General features: G+C 39.8%; 1 protein-coding gene across 1 annotated transcript in view; it reads left to right on the top strand.

The window, feature by feature from the left end:
- LOC149203561 (auxin response factor 6-like) overlaps positions 1–20,087 on the top strand; it is a 130,355-nt gene extending 110,268 nt beyond the window's left edge. The window contains exon 11 of the mRNA XM_089401914.1: positions 19,881–20,087. Within this exon, the coding sequence (XP_089258040.1) occupies positions 19,881–20,087 (207 nt within the window). The remainder of the gene's footprint in view (positions 1–19,880) is intronic.
- The last annotated feature ends 3,193 nt before the right edge of the window (positions 20,088–23,280 follow it).

The raw sequence follows: 23,280 nt of genomic DNA on the forward strand, positions 1-23,280 counted from the left end.
ACGCCTACATCTAATCATCTTTTGAAGATAGTGAAGCGAAATCTTGCAACAAGATATAATAGAGTGTTCTTCGTTATAACTTGAACCTTCCAAATATCTCCACACACAAGGGTGGAGCAATAAGAGTTTGTGACAAAATGCTCACAGTAGGTTACCGAAAATCCACTATCAAAAATAGTGTCCAATTTCATAATGCTATCAACTAAACACTCACAACATGGAAGTTGAAAATGTAAGCACTCCCAAATCATGTCACGAGAGCATCAACTATAGCTTATTATAACATTGTCGAGAGTAGTGTAAAACCAAAAACGAATTAAACTTAGCTTTCTTTTATCAAAAGTCCTTTTGGTTTCCCAATGTGTATCAAAAAACAGTTCCTCAGATCATCACTGGTTCGTTGCAGTTCCTAATCCTTTACCCATTTCTGCTTTGATGTTTCCTCACTATCTCATCATCAAACTTACTTTGTCAATTTTTGTCAGCAAGTCAAAACTATTATGTAGTGATCAACACATCAAGTTGGGTTTATACATCCCAATAAAGTCGACAACACCCCACCTAAAAAATATAGCATGAAGGATTATAATAGTGAACAAGGCTCACATATAGGGCCTTTGATCATTTTTTTTGCATACATAATGTGCCAATATGCCAACAATTTGTTGAACAAAAATAATCCTATAGATATTGTGACAACAATCAGTCAATTGATTAGTAAAGAGGAGAACTGTAGGTGTATAAGTTGATGAGACAAATCTTTATGAAGTCCTCTAACATCTATGATGAGTAATCGCCAATGCAACCGCAATCAATCTTAATAGTCAACATTGGTAGGAAATTCTTTCTTATGCCTCTCGAGCAAAGATATGTATGCATCATTGTTGCCTTACTAAGAATTTTGACTCTTGGATGAACTTTGTTTGTCCCTATGATGAGGATGTTGATGTGGCAGATAGTCTTGTTCCTCCTACAAAAATGGTGTAGTTTTTTCTGTTTTTGTTCATCTAAAAATGGAGGGTGTCCTTGCAAATTCGTCATCTATCTCTAGCTTAGGACTAACATGATCTACAAGTGCAATTTGTGCTCCCATCAACTTATCTTCTTTAGCAATAAACAAAACAAAAATGGGTACATGATGATCATTCTATGGGAAAATGGTAGAATGGGAATGGATTATTAACATACCCATGTTTTCCTCTAAAGGGTCTTGCCTTGGAGTCAGTCTATTTGAACAATAATGCCTTTCCCACTCTTCCCATGTCCACCCTTAACATATCCCATCTAGCACAAAATCGAGACCCAACACCTCTATTACACTTCTCAAATTTAGGAGAATTAGTTCATTAGTAGCCCAACAATGCATGAGCAACATTAGGATTTGCTTTTTTGGCCATACAAGAAATAGTGTAGATAACTTGAGAAGCAACATTGCCATCAATATGTTGCTGAGAAAGATATTTAACCTCTTCTTCCAAAGCATTATAAAATTCCTTTGTATCACAGTAGTCATTCACAAGGTCTTGATACGATCCTTATTGATTTTGTCTAGCTCTCAACAAGGTCAAAATACTTTTTAAAATCAAAAGTTTTTAACTTATTGATGCAATGCTTGAAATTAATTTCAGTGCTTCTATGCTTGGTGAGTTCTTGAACAAGGCCTTAATCGATGTTACTTAAATCCTTGATCGTCTTTCTCTGATCATCCAGTTCAGAAAGAAGATCATATTGACTCTTTGATTTTTAACACTTGTCAGAGAGACCCATGGTACTTTGAAATTGTCAGTATAATGCAGTGTTGATAATATCGGTATTGGGAAAATATCGGCGAGGGTCCAGAAAATATCTTATCGGCAATATCGACAAATATTGGCAAGCATAAAAAATGCATAACATATTCATTTTTTATTTTTATTTTTATTTATTTATTTATTTTTTATTTATTTTTGTCAGATTTCTAAACATATAAAGCAATAACAACATGAACTAAACACATTGGCACATAAATATGAAGAAGGCACTGATATATATGATGTCAAATGGAAATGATACATCAAACTTCAAAGGCAATACCAAATCCTGCTGATCCCTGATAATTGTCCAATCAAGGACTCAAACAAAATAACATCACAGATCCTGCTGATCCCTGATAGTGATAATGGTACAATCAAGGACTCAAACAAAATAAGTTCACATATATAAAACTTTAAAAGTATTTCATCGTCATGAGTTATAAACTTATATGTAGCAAAAGTTGCAAAACAAATAAAACTAGCAGCTATCTATCTGAGACCATTGGCCTCTCCCTAGCAGCTTTCTTTCTGTCTTGTTCAACAATTGCTTCACGAGCTTTTTGTGTAACCTCTGCACTAGAAACCATACAAGGCATTACATCTGCATCATATGCAGAGAGTCTAGCCAGATGGTATTTCAATCGTGTAACCCCTCTTGACATCTTGGTCCCACACAAGTTGCATGATATATATGCCTGATTTGCCCCACCAACAACCTCCCCATACTCCCAAAATGGGTCCAAGGCTTTTGGCATATTTGACATTTGTAGTGAACTAATTCAAACCCAGGGCACAAAAAAAACAAAAAATTGGCATTAAACCCCCCAACACAAAATGAAAAGATAATAAGTAATAACCACCTCATTAAAAAAAAATTACTACATTATTTGCATTTTGCAATGTGAATGAAAAATGGCAATAAGAGGGTGCATAAGAAAGTTGAAAAAAAAATGAAGCTTCCTGTCTAAATATGGAGAAAACCCTTGCATTGGTTCATGGGCATGAAAATCATAGCAAATGGAAAAAAACAAAGAAACAAAATGTTGGTAGGCAAAGAGGCAAGCAAGCATAACCCTAAATCTATGAAAAAATCATTAACATAAGGGTTTTTAAGAACATACCTGTTAATGGAAGAAATGAAGTTTGTCTCACTATTCTTCAATCTTTGATCCACAAAAAAATCTTAATTGGTGGTGATAATCGTTGTTTGATCCTCAAACCCTCCTTGACAAGCACCACAAAACTCTTTCCCTTCCTTCTCCAACACTCAGAAACAGAAATGAAGAAAAAAAAACCAATTTTTCCTTTTTGTAGCCGCGGAAAAACATGCCCGACGATATTTTATATCGTAGCGCGATATTTTGCCGAAATATCGCCGATATTTCTGAAATATTGCGATATTTTCGGGAGCTGAAAATATCGCGATATTTATGCTATTCGGCGATATTTCGCCGATATTATCTACATTGGTATAATGTGTAAAATGTGAAGTTTGTAAGTGGGACACATAAAGTGTGACCCTCCCTGCAAAACAATTGTTTGGCTTCTTAAAATACACTTGGTGCTAAGCTAAGGTGAAGAAGGAAAAAGGCAGCGTGAAGATCTATAATGAGTCTCAAGAAGATTAAATAAGAGTTATCAAAGGGGATGCTATAAGAAAAGAAGCTTACTATCTCTTAGAACAATGTCTAACACAATAAAGTGAGAAGAAATAAGGAGTGTCAAATTACAGGGCATGGAAGAAGAGGATAGGCCTCATCCTTGAAAAGAATAAAGTCCCGGATCTAGTTAAAGGAAAAGTGAGGAAGCCTTCAAAAGGATCTAGTGATGCAGACAAAGCAAAGTTTAGAGAGTCAGAGGTATTGGCTATGAGCTTGATGATAGATGGTATAAAGGATAATCTTATCCCGTAAGTTTCCAACATAGACTCCGCTCAAGAAATGTATGAATCCTTGTCAAAATTGTTCACCATAAAAAATATTGGTCAAGTTGCAAGTCTTAAGAATGAACTAAGGACCTCGAAAATGACAAAGGATGATATTGTGGCTTCCTTCTTTGTAAGGATAGCTAGAATTAGAGATGATCTTCAAGCCATAGATGAGATAGTACCTGAAAAAGAGCTCGTGATTACTGCACTATTGGGATTGCCACCCTCTTGGAGTGCCTTTGCTTCAGGGATCAACAGTTGGAAAGAAACTCCTTCATTTGAGGAATTATGGAATGCATGTAGTCAAGAGGAAATGAGAATTTCATTAGTAACCAACAAAGAGAATGAAGAAGAGAAAGTTTCAAATGCCTACTTCGCTCATCACAAGAAAGGAAACTTCAAGAAATCTAAAGGGCCAAGAAGGAAGGTAGACCTATCCAAGATAGAATGCTACCAGTGTCACAAAATGGGTCACTATAAAAGTGACTGTCCTGACAATCCTAAGAATAAGAAGAGAAACAAGGATCAAGCAAATGTTGCTGAAGAGGGATCTCCAAAGAAGAACAAGACCAAAGAATAAAAAATAAGGGACTTGTATTACTAAGTCCTCTACTCTAAGTTTTTGTTGTTTTCATTTATGATTTGATTTCTAGTATTTATATGTTTAACATGCTTTGGAAAAACATTTTTTGATTTTTTTTGGAAAGATATAGGCATCCCTCGAGTTTGGATGAAGAGGGAGCCCTCACCATTTTCCAAAGATAAGTATGTTACTCCTTGTATTACCTTTTTATATTTGGCTTCTAGGGCATCTATCTCTCCCATGTGTGGATTTTTTGGGCTACTGCAACAAGATTGAAACACTGCTCAGGTTTGAAGTGCTGCTTCAAGGTCAGGGTCGAGGTACTGTTTCAAGGTCGGGGTCGAGGTACTGCTTCAAGGTAAGGTCGAATTGCGACACCTAGGTTGATGTTTAGTTGTTGCTACTAGTTGCTATTAGGTCGAAGTCGCTGCCGCCACTAGGTCGAAGTTCCTGCTGCTGCTATTCTAGGTCGAAGATAGCGCTAGAAGGTTATTATCTGCAGAAGAAGTAAAGGGCTGACTTGGTGATTAGAGGAAGTCTGTGTCTGGGTCAAGGAGTCATGGATTATCTCGTGAAACTATTGAAGGAGAGTTGGTGACTGGGTTTTCCCTTAGATTGGGATTTTGCTTGTTGAAAATTCAATAGGGCAATGATTATGATTAAATCTCTTTTATTTGATATTTGCTTGTGTTTCCTTTTTACTTGTTAGCTTTGTTCCTTATTATTTTATGTGTGAAGCATGAAACAACTACCAAAACAATAAGAACAATGAAACAGTATATAGGCTGCAAGCCAGGGCCAAAACCTCTCCTCTTGAGAGGATAACCCTTAAATCTCTTCTCTTCCTTAGAGATTCTTCAATTGACTAACTCCATGACCTTACGACTGAGATCAATACCCTCCAAGACCAAGACCAACCTCTTGAGATGATGTGCCAACTTCGATCTAGCCAAACCCAGTCAAATCTCTTCCAATAGCACTTCTTTGGCCTCCTGTTGTAATGTTCTCGACCTCCTAGAACAGATCCGAAATTTCTGCTTTACTACAATTGCTACTGCCACACATGGGAACTTTGATCTTCTTCTAGAGCCCTCCTCTGACCTTCGTATGCCTTTCCTTGAATCCGGGAGCTTGAGAGAGACCGTTGGTGACCTGTGCTTGACCTCTTTGCCTCCTTTTCTCCAAGATCGAACTTGAAGATGGATGCCCTAGATCTTGCGCAAAAACCCTAGTCTTCTTTAGCACATGAGAGAGAGAGAACTAGCCCAAAACAAATCTCCTTCATCCTTTCTCTTCTTTGTTGCCTTCTCCTTTCTCTTCTTCGCTAGAATGAGTGATGAGTGACTGTGCCAAATGGAGGATGAGTTCCTCTCTCTATATAGCCATCTTCAAGGGCGGATGTGGCTCTTCATTTAGGCCAACTTGCCAGCTGCCAGGGCGACTTGGTCTTGGAGGGTATTCCGACATTTTTAAAGACAAAAATAATTTTCTTTATGAGTTACAGTATGCCCAGTGGGGTCTTGAACTTATGACAATGACTCTTTTGACTTCTTGACCTAGGACAAACCCTAGAAGCACTGAAACCCATGCTCCAAAATAATAATAATTTTTCTTTTCATTTTATAACTTACAAGAATAAAAAATACTTTTCATACTTATGAAGACCGAACCTAGTTACACATTTTCAACATTGCCCTAGTTGTTCGCCTACATCTGGTGTCTTTGATCTTCGTGCTATGGTTCGGTAATTGCTTGATGAACTAAGATAAAATAAGAACACAAGAAAGTTAATAAGAACATAAGAAAATCACAAGTAATTATCATAGTAAAGAAAATCTTTCTACCTTTCTGATTTTCTAACATATATACCCATTCCTATGAAGGAATTTACCCATTCCTATAAAAGGAATGTACTTGAGCTCCCTCTTATCTAGGGACTTGTCCAAGCTCCCTCTTAACCAGGTACTTGCTTCCAACAATATTCTGCTCTAGGTGGAGATCCTGGGACTATCAACTGCTTGAGGGACTGCTTTCGATATCATGAAGTTCATTTTTAACATTATGGAGCCTTCATCTTTTGGGACTTCTTTGTAGGGCATCGACCATCCATCACTTTCCTTCACGAACCATGTCAGTCATGCCATCCTTCCTTTCATTGGAAAGTGATCTACTAGAGCATATTTGGCTTTTCTTCATACAACTATCTTTTCCATATCATGTTCTCTTCAGGATCTCCCATCCCACCACATGAGTACCAGTTGTGGGTGACTTCCACAATTCTCTTTAGGTAGCCCTGTATCATCCCATTCATATATTGTTCAAAAATAAAAAATGAACATCAAGTCTAAATTACTTTTTGTGATGGCCCTTCATCATGACATCCGCTTGTTGCAACATCAACGTCATGCATATTGACTCATCTCCAAGATGTTCAATGTCAAGGGTCTTCTTTCTTTTACCAAGGTCTTCATACCTTTCCCATGGAGATATCATGGCAATATCATGGCCAATTCTTCTAGTCATGAGATGTTGATTTCCTTTTCTATGTTACCATAGTTTCATCTTTCATGATATCTTCTTTCTTTCTTCACAGATTGCTCCCCAGGAACTTCCATCCATAGTTCCTTCATCTTTTTCAACCATATGAGGACATATTATGTTGATTTCATCTAGTCAATATGTGAACCATGTCTTCATGCATCCTTCCAAATGAAGAGATTCCTTTACTTTGACCATACCCATAAGGTAGAGAAGGTTGTTTTTCCTCGATCCTGGTGTCTGGGATAGAAACTTAAATCACTGACACTACCAAACCAAAGATCACAATGAAACTACTTTGCACAACGAAATATATACAATAGTAAACCTACTAGTGCACAAAATTTGGACAACTTTTTACAATTTTGTACAATAACCCAACTTCGTTATATTAATCCAACTGAATAACACAATAGTCTAGGGCTCCTGTACCATGGATAATGGCCCTCATACATCCACTAGTACAAGAATACGAAATTGGGGCTTGGTGTCAGCCCATTGACAACCAATCTACCCTCAACAAGATACTCTGACCATCTAGCTGTCTCATGCTCTCTCAGTTCCTCTCGATCGTACCTTGTACCTGCCCGGCCCTTCAGCTCCCGATTTGCAACACTTGCCTCTACCAATGTTTGAAGTTCATCTGGCCACTGAACGTCAGCTATCCAATCTGCTCACTAGTTGTTCCTTAGACCATCAAGGGCACAAAATATGGAGACTCTTGTTGAGTTGTTCACAACTCCGTTTATGAGCAACTCACAACTGCCCACTGCTGTTGCTCAACTACTTACAGAGTTCAGCTCACTATGGTCTTCCTGCACTGCTCCATTGAAGACCAACATGGGGCATAGAGGGCTGCCACCTATCACTACAAGGTGTCCATCTCCCACAATGAACACGGGCTAGGAGGACTGCACATCATCTGTTGTAGATGTTCTTCTCTATACGCAAGTCTAGGGCTACTCAACACTGCTCCTGACTGATCAAACACTTGAGCTCATCTTTTGCCACTCTAGCAACCACCTAAGTCCATGAAGATGGTGCACACCGGGCTCCACCTTGGACATTATCACGCTGCCCTCCAACAGACCATAAGTGTCCAATCCACTATCCACACTTGGTCCACTCTCACGCTGCATTCCAATAGACCACGAGTGACCAGTCTTGCTGTAGCATCTGCCATTGGCTAGGGCATCTTCACACCTAGTAAACCCTCCTCTTGGTTGGTAACAAACTTCTCAAACAGTCCTCTTCTATCACACCCATCCACCTAGCATCCAATCATCACCAAGAGACCATCTGCAACTCCCTGTTGTTGCTCTCTTGCCTTGGGTTCTGTGCTTACTTCTAAGCTCTGGTTAGGGCATCCAACAACAATCCTAAACCCTGCTTGAAGACTGTGGTTCCCTTCCTCAACAAGTCTGGTTCACTCGCTGTCACTTGCAGCCCTCTTAATGCACTAGTTTAGCTTTGGGTTCCTTAACAAGGCACCTTTCTGCCTGCGGCTAAGCTATAAAAAGAAATCTGAACCTTCTAGCAAGGGTAACCACCCTCCATTCCACTTCGCTACTCACTGTACACTTGCGACATGCCTTAGATAGATAGCATCTAAGGGAGGATAGATAACATCTAAGGGAGAATGGATCAAAACTAGGCCTCTCAGCCCCGAATAGTCCTCCATACAATATGCTGCTACAAGTCCCTGTGGCCCTGAACAATCTTCCATACAATACGCTGCTACAGCAAGTCCCCGCGGCCCTTGAACAAAGATACAAATACACTTAATTAAGCACAAAACATACTCCAAACTTACCTCTTTAGCTGCGACTTGATCTGGGAAGGGAGACACCTTTATTTTGCCCACAAATCTGCCCTTAAGCACCTTCCTAGCTGCCTCAGAGCTACGGCCTCCTCCATAGAAGAATCCACACCAAAACGCAGAGAAACCCTCTCCAAAACTCGACTGCCTTGTCTCCTTTCCTTGCCTCAGAACTGCACTTAAATCACAAAGGTATTGTTGATGTGAATGCTCCCTTGGATGTGTCTCAAATGGAGGTAACTCCTCCCCGATATATACACTTCTATGGGTAAAACGTCAAGCCCTTTTTGGGGACACCCTTAGGCTAACCGATCTACAACTTTGACATTTATGCCCATGCAATAATACCCTTATAACTTCAAAAATTCATAACTCTTCAACGACAACTCGGAATTGGGCAATTCTCAATACGTTGGATTCGTCTCATCATCTACTATCATCCTTATCCATCACATGTCGCAATCTCGTCATGGTTTTGGCCCAAACATGTATGGGTGCAAAACCCTAAGCTTGGGTTTTAATTCCACAAGGCCACTTGTAAAGCTTCTTCCTCCAAACCCTCAATCCTCAAGGCTTGGTGTACCTCCCAAGCTACAAAAATCAACAAAGAACATACCCATGCTATCAACAACTATATGGCGACATTACCTATTTTATCAAACATATGCATACATACTTCTTTTCTTCTTTTGGTCATCTAGGCTTCCTTCAGCGACTTCCTTTCCTTGATTGAGAGTACTTCAACCATCTTGACATGTTGTATTCCTTTGTTATCATACCATCATTCTTCCTAACAATGAATCCCATCCAAGGTGGAATTCTCAGCAAGACACTTGCTTCTTCCAAGAGATGAACCTTCTAATGAAGATTCCAATGGAGGATCTTAATTATCCTCATCCTGCAAATGCTCCTTTCTAATGATGTATGATGAGCTTTACACTAGATGACTTTCTACTACACACAAGTACTACTTGTGCTTTCAATTAGGTTACCAAAAGCTACTTCCTTCTAATGATCACTGCCATAGACTTCTACTTTAGCGATCTTTCAAGCTTATGATGATGTCATGAGCTCTTGCTTCAATTGTATGCTATTATGATGCCATCTCTTAAAATGATGCATCCTATCATGCTTCTAATGTTTCCTAATATGAAAACTACACTTTACAAAACTGAAAAGAGCTCGGTGGAGCAGATTATTTCAATCATAGTAGAGATCTTTTACTTCCTCCTTCTTTGATTTCTTCTTTTAAGCTTCTTCCACTTCTTCACTTATATGGGCTTCTTCTCTTACCCTTTTGTTGTTATCCTTCTTGAGTTTTGGACAATCTTTTTTGTAGTGCCCATATTCATGGCAACAATAACATTGAATCTTCGACATATTCATCTTGTTCTTTTTCTAAGGACCAAACTTTCCAAATTTTCCTTTCTTTTTGGCCATGGCAATAATGCTTGTGCTTGCTCGTTTGATCCTACATCACTTTTTTCCTTCAACCTGGGTTCTTCAATTTTACCCAATGACCAAAGTTCATTGAATGGGTAGCTTCCTTTTCCCCATAGATGCTTGATGTAAAGTTGCCTCATTCCTCTGGTCGTGCATTGAGCACTATGGTGGTCATTTCCTTATCAGACATTATTTCTCCCAACTCTTGTAGTTGGTCTCTTATTTTGTTGATTTAGGGTAGCATTGAATGTGCTCTAGCCACGAAAATTGGTGGAGAGGCTAAAGTGCATGAGATCTCCAAAACCCAAAAATCGTTTTGGAAAATTCCATCTAGATGAAGAGCTATTAAAATAATTAATATCTTTAATGGGTTCCTAAGTCTAAACTTAGGAAAACAAAAATATTAATGGGTATTGATAAAGATAAGGATGAGAAGCTTCTAAGAGACGAAGATCAAGTCTATTTTAATCTTAGTCGTTGATTAGGGGCTTAATCTCGGCCGTTGATTCATCAACAGGAAAAGTATAAGAGAAGACTTGAGCATCAGTTGGAGATACACTGAGGGAGACCAGTCAGTTCGATTTCTGGAGCGAGGCTTGCTGAGAAACTCGAACTAGAAGACTGGATTGTAGCAAGAGGTAGCGAGTACGTAACAGAGAGGTAGGGATAGTGTCGGAGGACCAGGTAGAGATCATAGAGGCAGGCGTAGTGCCACTCAGGAAGATGCAGAGGCAGCAGGATTGCGCAGTCACTGGAGGCCCTGAGTGGGTGACGCAGAGAGACAGAGTGCTGATGCAGAGGGTCTGGGAGCTGCGCAAAGGCTAGCTGGACTGATGCTGAGCCTAGGGGAGGCGCTAGAGAATTTATCTCTGTTGGGTGAGCTAGTTTGGCACCCTAGTTGTACTCTAGAAAAGTTGATTAATAAAATCCTCCTCTGCTGCATCGGTTTTCCCGCATTGGGTTTTTTTAGGGACAGTTGTCCAAAAATTACTCTGTTGATGTGTTTGATTCTTGTGCATGTATTTCTTTCTGTATAATGGTGTGATATCTGCAGTAGAATTTATTTTAATATTTACTGAAGGGATTTCGTAAATAACTTATTGAAAAATAAGTGGGTAAAATAAATCAGTGGTTGTAGTGGTGATTCGGGTAATCGAATTTTCACATGGTATCAGAGCAAGGAATTAGAGACAGGAAGGGAAAATCAATTATGGGTCGAGATCATGGTGCAAAGGCATCTACGTGAGGTGAGTCGTGCAGATTTTCAGAAACTTGTACAAAAGATCATAATTTCGATTTCTCTATGCTGGCTTCCAGATTGGAAGAAGAAGTTGCTTTTGTGACAAGCTCTGCATCATCAGAGGTATGGTATATAGACAGTGGAGCCTCTTGGGATATGACAGGAATCCGGGAATGTTTCTCAAATTATCAGGAGGAAAGGATGAATTTTCAGATCACCATGGGGAATAAGGCAAAGTGTACTCTAGTAGGGAAGGGTACCATAGGTTTTCAAACAGAAATGGGAGAGCGGTTCCGTGCTACCAATGCGCTGCATGTGCCAGGACTGGGGATGAACTTGCTTTCCGTATCACAACTTCAAGGCGAGGGCTATAACGTTTTCTTCATGAAGGAGAAAGTATACGTCAAACACCTGAGTTGGAAAAAGAAAGTGCAAATCGGAATCAGAAATAACAAGTTGTACAGGTTACAGCTAGAATCACCAATGGCACTGATAGGCAGTAATGGAGTCAAGGATTTAAATGAATTATGGCACAAAAGAATGGGACATTTGCACCATGGGGTTCTAAGAATTCTCTGGAAAATGGTAATAGGAGTTCCAAATCTTAGTACAAAACGAGATGATGTATGCAGAGGATGTGCTCTGGGCAAGTATGCCAAAGCAACATTTCCTAGAAGTAGAAACAGGGCCAAGAGTGTACTAGGATTGATACACTCAGATATCTGCGGAGCAATGTCAACTAAAGCTCTTAGTGGTGCCAAGTACTTCGTCACCTTCGTTGATGACCACCCCAAGAAACTTGGATTTATTTTCTTAAAACCAAGGACGAGGTTTTCTGTCGATTCAAAGAGTTAAAGGTTCTGGTGGAGAATCTATCAGGGAAGAAAATAAAAGTTTTGCGCTCAGACAATGGTGGAGAATATGTCGATAAGGACTTCACTAATTTTTGCGCTAGGGAGGGCATCAGAAGAGAGTGGACAACTCCTTACAATCCAGAGCAGACTGGAGTAGCGGAGAGAAAGAACAGGACTATCATGGAAGCAGCTAGGGCCATGATGTATGATCAGGATATGCCAAAATTCTTGTGGGCAGAAGCATGCAACACGACAGTCTATGTCCAGAGTAGAACCCCTCATAGGGCATTGGGCAAGATTACTCCAGAGAAAGTCTTCACTGAGAAGACACCTAAAGTCAGCCATTTCAGGATATTTGGGAGTTTAGCATATTGCCGTATACCTGAGGAGAAAAGGAAGAAGTTAGATCAAACCGTAGAGAAATGATATCTAGTGGGATATAGCGAAAACGCTAAGGCATATAGAATCTATCTTCCAGGGAGCAGGAAGGTAGTAGTTCGACGAGATGTGAAGTTCATGGAAGATAAGGCCTCAGAAAATCTCGAGAAATGCCTTCCGAGGAGCAGTCAAAAGACGAGCCGTTGGTCAAACCACTTCAACCAGTGGAAGCCAAGAATTCTCCCTCAGAACTGGAAGAATCACAGGAAGATGGGGAAATAATAGATTCACCAACTACCAGAGGAAGAATGAGCCGAGAACTTCGACATATTTTGCGGGATGCAGACAATTTCATTGGTGCACCGAGAAACAATAAAAGGGAGCGAAAACAACTAGATAGATGTCAGGCCTTAATAGATCAGGATGGGGAGCTTTCCAGTTTTTAGGAGGCCGCTCAACATCAAGATTGGATGGATGCGATGGTAGAGGAATACAACTCTATAATGGTGAACGATGTTTGGGAAGTAGTGCCTAGGCCTTAAGACAGATCAGTGGTAGGTTCAAGATGGATCTACAAGATTAAATACGCTGCGGACAGCAGTGTGGAAAAATACAAAGGCAGGTTTGTGGCTAAGGGGTATGCTTAGAAGGAAGGAATTGACGACGAAGAGACCTTCGCCCCAGTAGCCAGGTATACATCTATTAGAAACGTGATATCTCTTGCAACTCAGATGAGATGGGAGATTCATCAGATGGATGTCAAAACGACATTCTTGAGCAGGGTAATAGAAGAGGAAGTAGACATTGAACAGCCAGAAGGCTTTGAGACACATGAGAAGAAGTCTCATGTATGCAGATTAAAGAAAGCCTTGTATGGGCTCAAACAGGCACCTAGAGCGTGGTATGGTCGAATTGATGGCTACTTGCAGAAGATGGGGTTCGTCAAGAGTGACGTAGATCCAAGTCTCTACTATTCAGTTGTAGAGAATGAGCCTCTAATCCTAGTATTATATGTGGATGATCTCTTCCTGACATGATGATCCAGGCTCATCGAGGACTACAAGAAGAATCTAGCCAAAGAATTCGACATGAAGGATTTGGGACAGATGCACTATTTCCTGGGGTTGGAAGTTTGGCACCAAAAGGGGGAGATCTTCCTTGGACAAGGGAGATATGCTATAGAAATTCTAAAGAGATTCAAGATGCAGGACTGTAGGCCTATGGCTACTCCAATGATCACCAACTAGAAGAAAAGTGATGCATCAGAAGACAAAGATGTTGATCCCACCTTATACAGGCAGCTCGTAGGGTCGCTGATGTATCTGGTCAATACTAGGCCAGACATTTGTTACGCTGTCAACACCCTCAGTCAGTTCATGGTGGAACCAAAGAGGGCGCACTGGGCAACAACCAAACATGTTCTCAGATATATACAGGGAAAAATCGACTATGGACTCTTGTACACCAGGAGTAAGGATATCAGATTGAGTGGATTTGCTAATGTAGATTAGGCTGGAAGTTCAGTGGATCGGAAAAGTACCTCTGGGTACTATTTCAACATTGGATCGGGAATGATCTCTTGGTGCAGTAGGAAACAAAAATCCGTAGCTCTAAGCTCAACTGAAGTAGAATATATGACCGCTAGCACAACTTCGTGCGAAGCCACATGGCTTAGAAAACTGCTTGTGAACCTATTCAGAGGAAGGATGGAAGCGACCAAGATCATGTGTGATAATCAGAGTTGCATCAAGCTCTCTGAGAATATAGTATTTCATGATCGTTCAAAGCACATGGATATTCGGTGTCACTTTGTCAGAGACTGTGTCCAACAGGGCGCTGTACAAGTGAGCTACACTCCTACATGAGAACAGGTGGCAGACATCCTTACCAAGGCCCTTGGAAGAACAGAGTTTGTTTATTTCAGGGAGAAGATGGGGATGATAAAGAATCCATTTCAGTAGCAGAAATGGGTATGGTGTTGCAGTTTAGATGTAGTGTTGGAGAGAAGGACCAACAACAACACAAATGCAAAGGGAGTTGCAGTGTTGGGAGGAAGGACCAACAACAGCACGGATGCAGAGGGAGCTACAGTATAGATGTGGCAGTGGCAGTGGTAGAGCCATGGGCAGCAGTACAAGATGAAACAGTGCAAAGGATGTTGGGCAGGAAGGCCAAACATCAGCACAGGAACCGGTGCCGTATAATCAGGGTGATGCTCAGTGGTGGAGTATTACTAGAGCACATTCCTCGTTAAGAGGGAGTGTTGATTTGGGGTAGCATCGGATGTGCTCTAGCCATGAAAATTGGTGGAGAGGCTAAAGCACATGAGATCTCCAAGACCCTGAAATTGTTTTGGAAAATTCCATCCGAATGAAGAGTTATTAAAATAATTAATATTTTTAATGGGTTCCTAAGTCTAAACATAGGAAAATAAAAATATTAATGGGTATTAATAAAGATAAGGATGAGAAGCTTCTAAGAGACGAAGATCAAGTCTTTTAATCCTAGCCGTTGATTAGGGACTTAATCTCGGCTATTGATTCATCAAAGGAAAAGTATAAGAGGAGACTTGAGGGTCAGTTGGAGATACATTGAGGGAGACTAGTTAGTTCGATTTCTGGAGCGGGGCTTGCTGAGAAACTCGAACTATAACAAAGAGGCAGGGCTAGTGCCGGAGGGCCAGGCAGAGATCAAAGAAGCAGATGCAGAGGCAGCAGGATTGCGTAGTCACTGGAGGGCCTGTGTGGGTGACACAGAGAGGCCAAGTGCTGACGCAGAGGATCTGGGAGTTGCGCAGAGGCTAGCTAGATTGACGCTGAGCCTAGGGGAGGCGCTGGAGAATTTATCTCTGTTGGGTGAGCTAGTTTGGCACCCTAGTTGTACTCTAGAAAAGTTGATTAATAAAATCCTCCTTTGCTGCACCGGTTTTCCCGCATTGGGTTTTTCTGGGGACAATTGTTCAAAAATTACTCTGTTGATATGTTTGATTCTTGTGCATGTATTTCTTTCTGTATAATGGTGTGATATCTGCAGTAGAATTTATTTTAATATTTACTGAAGGGATTTCGTAAATAACTTATTGAAGAATAAGTAGGTAAAATAAATCAGTTGCTGCGGTGGTGATTCGGGTAATCGAATTTTCACATCTGACACCCTCATAAAGTATGAGGCTGTTCTATATACCTTTTATGTCTTCATCTTGTAGAGTTCTTGTCTTAATGATATCACTTCTCCGGCAGTACTTACGAAGAATAATTCTACTAGCTTCTCGTATATTTCTTTCAAGTTTCGATGTCTCCAACTTTGATACATAGGGTATGGGAGGATCTTTAATGGATTCTATAAGGATCCTTTGAGCCCTTACTTCCCGTTTCATGTATTATGCTAAGGCTTGAGCTTCTTCCTTTGGAGGTTTAATAATTGAACCCTTAACATGATCAAGAACTTCATTTTCTATGAGGATCAAATCAGTGCTCTTCTTCCATGCAAGAAAGTTTGATGACCCAACCAATTTGTTGCTTTCCTTGTAAAATGAAGTCATTTTGATAGATTCAGATGTGGCCATAAAAATACTTACTTGAGAAGATACTCCTTGATGATAATATCTTCAACTTGCTGACTTCTTGATTTTGATGATGATGTTGATAATGGAAGATGTCTTCCTTCAAAAGTGATCCTTCTTGATGATTGATTCCCCTGATGATATTTTAGTGCTTCAGCCCTTGAGTGTCCTTCTTTATGCTGCCCTTCCTTGACTTGCCCCTGAGTCATTGTCACACCGTGCCTGTACAATTTGAGCGACAACACTCCACATAGTAGAATGGTGAGACTCTAGGTTTCTCCTTAGCCTCCCTCTCTAGGGGACAAATCAATATTATTGAGATTGAGACTGTTTTGGAGGTGCCGAACTGTGCATCAGGCCACATGTTCTTAGAGCATTAGAGGGATAAGCTATAGACGGATCCAGAGTAGGGTGCCTCCCACCCATCAGAGTTCCTCCCGGCTCCAAAGGAACAGCCAAAGATCCATTTAGAGTTTCTTTCTTTCGATCTTGGATGCTAGGAGTATCCTTGGGTTGTACACCCGCCTCCAAAATCATACAGTTGCACCCGCTGATGGTTTAAGAGGACTTCGACAGCGAGCCAGTGTCCAGCTCGTCGCCCTCGCCCTTTGCCATCAGACCCAGGAGACCTTGACATCATTGGCTTCATTGCTAGATCTGTCTGTTTCTCACTCTCTCTCTCTTGGCTAGCTCTTGAGTTGTCCACTTTTTTAGTCTTGGACAAACTCCCTCAATATATTGTGTCACTGTACCTTTGTCATGGTTTTATACATGTTTTTCTGTGGCTGTATTAATGTAGGTTTCTTTATTTATATAATTTTTGGCATTTCCTAGGTTACATGCAAGAAATTTTGATGACCCAACCAATTTGTTGATTTCCTTGCAAAATGAAGTCATTTTGATAGATTCAGACGTGGCCATAAAGATACTTACTTGAGAAGATACTCGATGATAATATCTTCAACTTGCTGACTTCTTGATGTTGATAATGGAAGATGTCTTCTTTCAAAAGTGATCCTTCTTGATGATTGATTACCTTTATGATCTTTTAGTGCTTCAGCCCTTGAGTGTCCTTCTTTAAGCTGCCCTTCCTTGACTTGTCACTGAGTCGTTGGCACACCGTGCCTGTACAATTTGAGCGACAACACTTCACATAGTAGAATGGTGAGACTCTATGTTTTTCCTCAGCCTCCCTCTCTAGGGGACAAATCAATATTATTGAGACTGTTTTGGAGTCGCCGAACTGTGCATCAGGCCATGTGTTCTCAGAGCATTAGAGGGATCAGCTACAGACAGATCCAGAGTAGGGTGCCTCCCGCCCATCAGACTTCCTCCCAGCTCCAAAGGAACAGCCAAAGATCCATTTAGAGTTTCTTTCTTTCAATCTCGGATGCTAGGAGTATCCTTGGCTTGTACACCCCCCTCCAAAATCATACAGTTGCACCCCCTGATGGTTTAAGAGGACTTCGACATCGAGCCAGTGTCCAGTTCTTCCCCCTCGCCCTTCGCCATCAGACCCGGGAGGCCTTGACATGATTGGCTTCATTGCCAGATCTCTCTGTTTCTCAGTCTCTCTCTTGAGTAGCTCTTGAGTTGTCTTTTTTAGTCTTGGACAAACTCCCTCAATATTTTGTGTCACTGTACCTTTGTCATGGTTTTATACATGTTTTTCTGTGGCTGTATTAATGTAGGTTTCTCTATTTATATAATTTTTGGCATTTCCTAGGAGCTGCACTTGCATGCCTACATGGTATTCATACTGGTTGTATTCTTCAGTCCCATTGAACTACTTTGGTGGTCATTTGTCGGACATTAATAAATTATATTATCTTATTCTTAACTGAAGCTATAATTTATTCAAAGCCAGTTCGTGTCTTTTGAGGAAAGGACTATTAATTATGAATGATATACGAGTTCCTGAATGTACATCTGTGGCGTTTAATCAGGAGTTCCAGATATTGGGATTCCCAGGAAAGTGTGGAAGTCATTAATGGTAGACTGTAGTTTGAGAGCTTATTAAACTGTATAGTGTATAACTTTAGGAAAGAACTACAAATGTTGTGTTTCCAGTATGGGCACTGGTATTAGTATATTAGAGTTTTGAGTACAGCTTGCAGAAGTTAGAATGCCTCACAGGGAAAATTTATGTTAATTGCGAAAACCTTTTTTTGTTCACCATATTTTTCACCAGTATATCGTGTTTACACTCATTAAAGTTAAATTTGTGGAAGTGTTAAAGCTTGGCATCAACCCATCAAAATTCACAGGCACACTGATCTTGTAATATACTGAAAAACCAGCTGAGGATATCAACAAGTAAGTTGGTAATGCAAAATAGGCCTATTAAATCGTTTGTGAAATAATTGAGGAGGAAATGTAATTACTATGCATTAAAGAAATTTTCTGGAATTCTATTATTATAATTTGATTGTGAATCTGCATCGACATGGTTTCCAGCATTGTCATGCTTGTATGTATCCATAATAAAAATGTTGTTTTGTAACACCTTCCGTAGTATGCTTTATCTCCATCAATGGTAGGTGAGATCAAGAAAAATGAAAATAGCACGGACAAATTTGCATATGGGGCCCCAATGTAGGAACTTTTGAAAGACATAGACAGTCTTTCAGGAAGAAAATAATAAAACTCCAAATGAAGAACTGGACTATTTAGATGATGCATATTTTTCAGCAATATTTTAAACTATGGTCCTTTTTTTTTTTCCAAATATGCTGTTAGATTTGTGGTGAAGCTCCCTGGCTTATTACTTAAGAAGTAGGCTACCAATGGTGTATAGGCAAGATGCAGTAAGTTGAAAGGAGTCAGGACCAGTCACTAAAAGTTTGCTGCATTATAAAGGGTTTCTCTTTTGGTGTGTTTGCTCAATTGAGGAATTTAGTATTTTCAGAGGTCATCTCTATTTCGGGAAATGGAAAAAGACATCCTTTTTCCTTGGTAGTAGAAAGGTAGCTTGTATGGAATTGTTTTCAATTCATTTTCTATGTTGGGTGGTTGTAAGTTCTAACGATGTGAGAACAGCTCATGCTTGTTATAACAGACAACTGTTCCGAAGGAAGAATCTCTGTTCTGTCCTTCTTGTATAATCTCTCACCTTATATCATGCAATAATTATATCATTCGGAAACCAGTTCTGAGGACTAGGCTTTAATCAGCATATCTAATACTGAATAATAGATGTGTATATTTTATTTCCTAAGCTGTAAAGGAAGTTATTTTTATTGAGTTCTCTGGCAAGAAAATGATTCAGGTCAGAGTCTTTCTATCTTCTATTACCCTTCTAATTAGTTAGATGTCATCGATAATAAGATCATATAAGTTGGTGGAGGGAAGAGAGAACTGTTGGAATATACATATGCTTTGCAGTTCACATGGTATGCACATAAATGGTTACGGAGTTTCTATCTTCTATTACCCTTCTAGTTAGTTAGATGTCATGGATACTAAGATCATATAAGTTGGTGGAGGGAAGAGAGAATCTGTTGGGATATAGATATGCTTTGCAGTTCACATGGTATGCACATAAATGGTTACAGAGTTTGATGGTGTTTCCTTTTCAAAATTCATTTTACCTGTTTATTGAAGCATTTTCAAGAAATATTTTCCTGTGGTGCTCTATTGTTTCCCTTTTGCTGTGTGATATTTGAAATGAAGGCATTATGAATAAGTCACCTATTCGCTGGAAAACTAATTCTAAAGTGCACCCAAAATTGGTGCTAATGCAGGTTGGTTGGGATGAATCAACGGCAGGTGAGAGGCAGCCACGAGTATCTTTGTGGGAGATTGAACCTTTGACCACGTTTCTGATGTACCCCCCACCCTATCCTCTAGGACTAAAACGATCATGGCCGCAACTACAAGGAATAACTTCTCTTTATGGTATGGAACTTATAAATTTGAAGCCCAATACTCGTACTTTCAGTCTTTTATGAATCTGTTATTACATTTTATGTCTCTTCTTTAGTGGTATGGCTGCTAAACTTAACTGTCTTGGACTCCTTTACCTTATGAAGTTCATTTGCCGATTATTATTAGTTGTCTCTTATATTCATGTGGTATGTATTCTTGGATTAATGGCCAATTTGCGTTTGTTAGTTCTGGTTCAATTTTCATTGCACCTATCTTATTGACATTTTCTTTATAGACACCTTTGGGTCGTATTTCTTAATCTGTGGCCTTTAGAAGAAATGTTGGTGGATGAGTAATGCATATTTTTCTATTACATCAGTTTCTTGCATCACTTGTTTTTAATGTTGTCTTCCTTTGAGATGGTCATGAAATGCTTGTGCTTGGCTGGGAATGTGGTTTGGTAAGTTCGTAACATTCTCAATGATACTGGTCAGTGCTTGACCAGGGTTGGGAATGTTGCTAGATGTCCCCAGCATGTTGAGAAGCAGTGGAAGGTTTGGATGTTGCCAACGGGTTAAGGAGCATCCAGACATTCTGACTGACAATGCAACATTTGGACATTCCAAGTTGATGATATGAGTCTGAATTTTGATTGTTAGGAGTTTTGCTCAATACACTCACCATCATAAGTGACAAAGCAATGCATAAAATCAATGTACATTAGCTCATTTTGTATTCGAGTTGTTATTGTGAATAGGGGATATTGAGTCCCTGTTACCCAGCAAAAATGGGTAGCCCATGGGAGAAAAAAATTTCTCCTCATTTGACAAACAGCCAGACAACAACCCTATGATGGTCAGCAATTATCATAATGCTGCTCTGGTCAGTGCTCCCACCCATCTAACATGCTTCCTCTAGGAAGGTGGGTCATTTATCACTAGGTACTTTAACCATTCTTGCAATCATGTGCTTTCATATAATGTTATGGGCATATTAATATGGATCACGAGGCAATTTGGATGATTGATTGATCTTAATTGTATTGTTATTCCCACACTTCACTTGAGAGATTAGTCTTTGTCTCTAGTCCAATACGACCTCATTTGAGGCCTTAGGCTTTAGGAAGGGTACTATTGGGGAGACACTAATTGATATAGCATGTCCAAGGTAATCCATACTTACCATTTTTTGTCTCTTCCAGTTATCCATCTCCATTATTTGGGTTGATAGTCATTGTTCATTGGGATTGGCACCCTATATCCACATTCTTAAGTCATGGTTCGGAAACTTGCCCTTGGAGGTTGATGCAGCTGAAAGATCGATAAAAGCGTATAAAGCCATGAAGAAAAAAAAATACAAAAGATGGCTGGGACATATTTAGTGCATGTGCAAAAGCCTTGTTAAAATTGGCAACTAGGGCCAAATTCCACTTTGGACAACTCATTTGATGGACATGATTATTGCATGGAATTCCTCTTTTTGAGAGGACCAAAATCGACTTAAAGATTCTCATATTTGGATAAGGAAAAATATGTTTTTAAGGTCAAGCCCACACATGTGCAAATTGTCAAGGTCAACCACGTCATCATGTAGGCTCATGAAGCCCAATAGACATGTCTTTTGACCCTCAACGACCTGTGTAAATAAGAGAGACCTCCACCCCCATTTGGCACTTCATCAAATCAACATATTCTTCTCTCTCCTCATCTGATTGGTTCATACAACTTATTGGGCATCTCTTTTGCTCACACGTGGGGCAGTGAAGGACGAATTTCAGGAATCTGTTGCAGGTTTGACCAACATTGACAAATTTTGACTACAATTTTTGGGTCAAAATTTTGGTTTTAGAGTGTTGCATGTATTGGCACAAAAATCGAGGTATTATTGGCACGTTGACCTAGCAGGGTTGACTGTAGACTTTGACCAAGTTTGTGTGTTGATTTATGGACTGTTTTGGGTTGACTTTAACCAACAAAAGAGGCAGAGTTTGACTGTGGTTGACCAAACTGTTTTGGGAGAAGTTTGACTGATGTTGACTTTCTGGTTAGGGTTGAGTTTGACGTCTGTTGACTGTAGATTTGATAGGGCTGTTTTGACTGTGATTTGGCAAGTCAATTTTCACTTTTGTACTCTCTCTCTCTGCCAGACATTTGATATAATAATAAGAAGAATTCATCAAGGGTTTTCCCCATCTCGGGGTTTTTCCCTAGCACTTGCCAAATCTGGTGTTCTCTTGTCTTTTTCATTTTGTTATTCATGTTCTATCTGCAGTTACTGTCAATGTGATTTATGGTTAATGTTATGGCTAATGGAGAATTAATTGGAAATTGTCATTGGGCTGCTAAAAGGACATTGAAGTAATTGTGTTAAGCATAGAACATACCATTGTTAACTAAAATTAACTTGGTATCATAGCCCAGGTGAAGACAAAGCCCAAGCAAGAAGGAGAAAGGCAATCACTAAGAGAGATCTATTGGACAAGTCCCCATGGCATCAACATCTTACTTCAAGTCTGAGGATAAGCTCAATGATAAATCTGATTATCGTACATGGAAGATGACTTTGGACCTGACTTTGGAGGAGCATGAAGTTTTGGACTATGTGTAGGGAAAAATAGTGGAGCCTCCTTCAAGTGCACCGACTACTGCGAAGACAAAGTATAGAAAATGTGAGGTCAAAGCAAAGAAAATTTTGATTGACTCCATTCAAAAGCATTTGGTTGCCTATACTTATGATTTGGGAACTTCTAAGGAAATATATTATAAGCTGATTGGGATGTTTAAAGTGAACAATGCAAATCAAATCCTCTTTCTCAAAAACAAGTTAAAGGATATTGAAATGAATAAAGGGGAGTCTATCCAATCCTACTTCATGAGAATAACTCAAATCAAGAATAACTTGCTATCTATTGGAGAAGTTATTTTTGACAGGGAGCTCACTCTCATTGCTCTTGGAGGTCTTCCAAGACCATGGGATGTATTTGTCATCACCATTCTCAACAATGACAGGATAATTGGTTTCGATGAGTTATTGGCTAGATGCACTCAAGAGGAGACTAGGATGACAAAGATAGATAAGCCCTCCAATGGAAATGAACCTACAACCTTCTTCACTCATGCAAAAAGGAAGAATAATGTTGGTCCAAGGAGACAGGGTCAAGGTTCTAAGAAGGGATTCAAAGAAGGAAGAAAAGGAAGGTGTTATAATTGCAACAAGTTCGACCACTATGCCAGAGAGTGTCCTCATAAGAAGAATTCTCCAAGGGATGACGACAAC

This window comes from Pinus tabuliformis, chromosome 2_1 (genome assembly GCF_031772625.1).
Source record: "Pinus tabuliformis cultivar Carrire ecotype Pingquan chromosome 2_1, CPIR1, whole genome shotgun sequence".
NCBI classification, from domain to species: Eukaryota; Viridiplantae; Streptophyta; class Pinopsida; order Pinales; family Pinaceae; genus Pinus; species Pinus tabuliformis.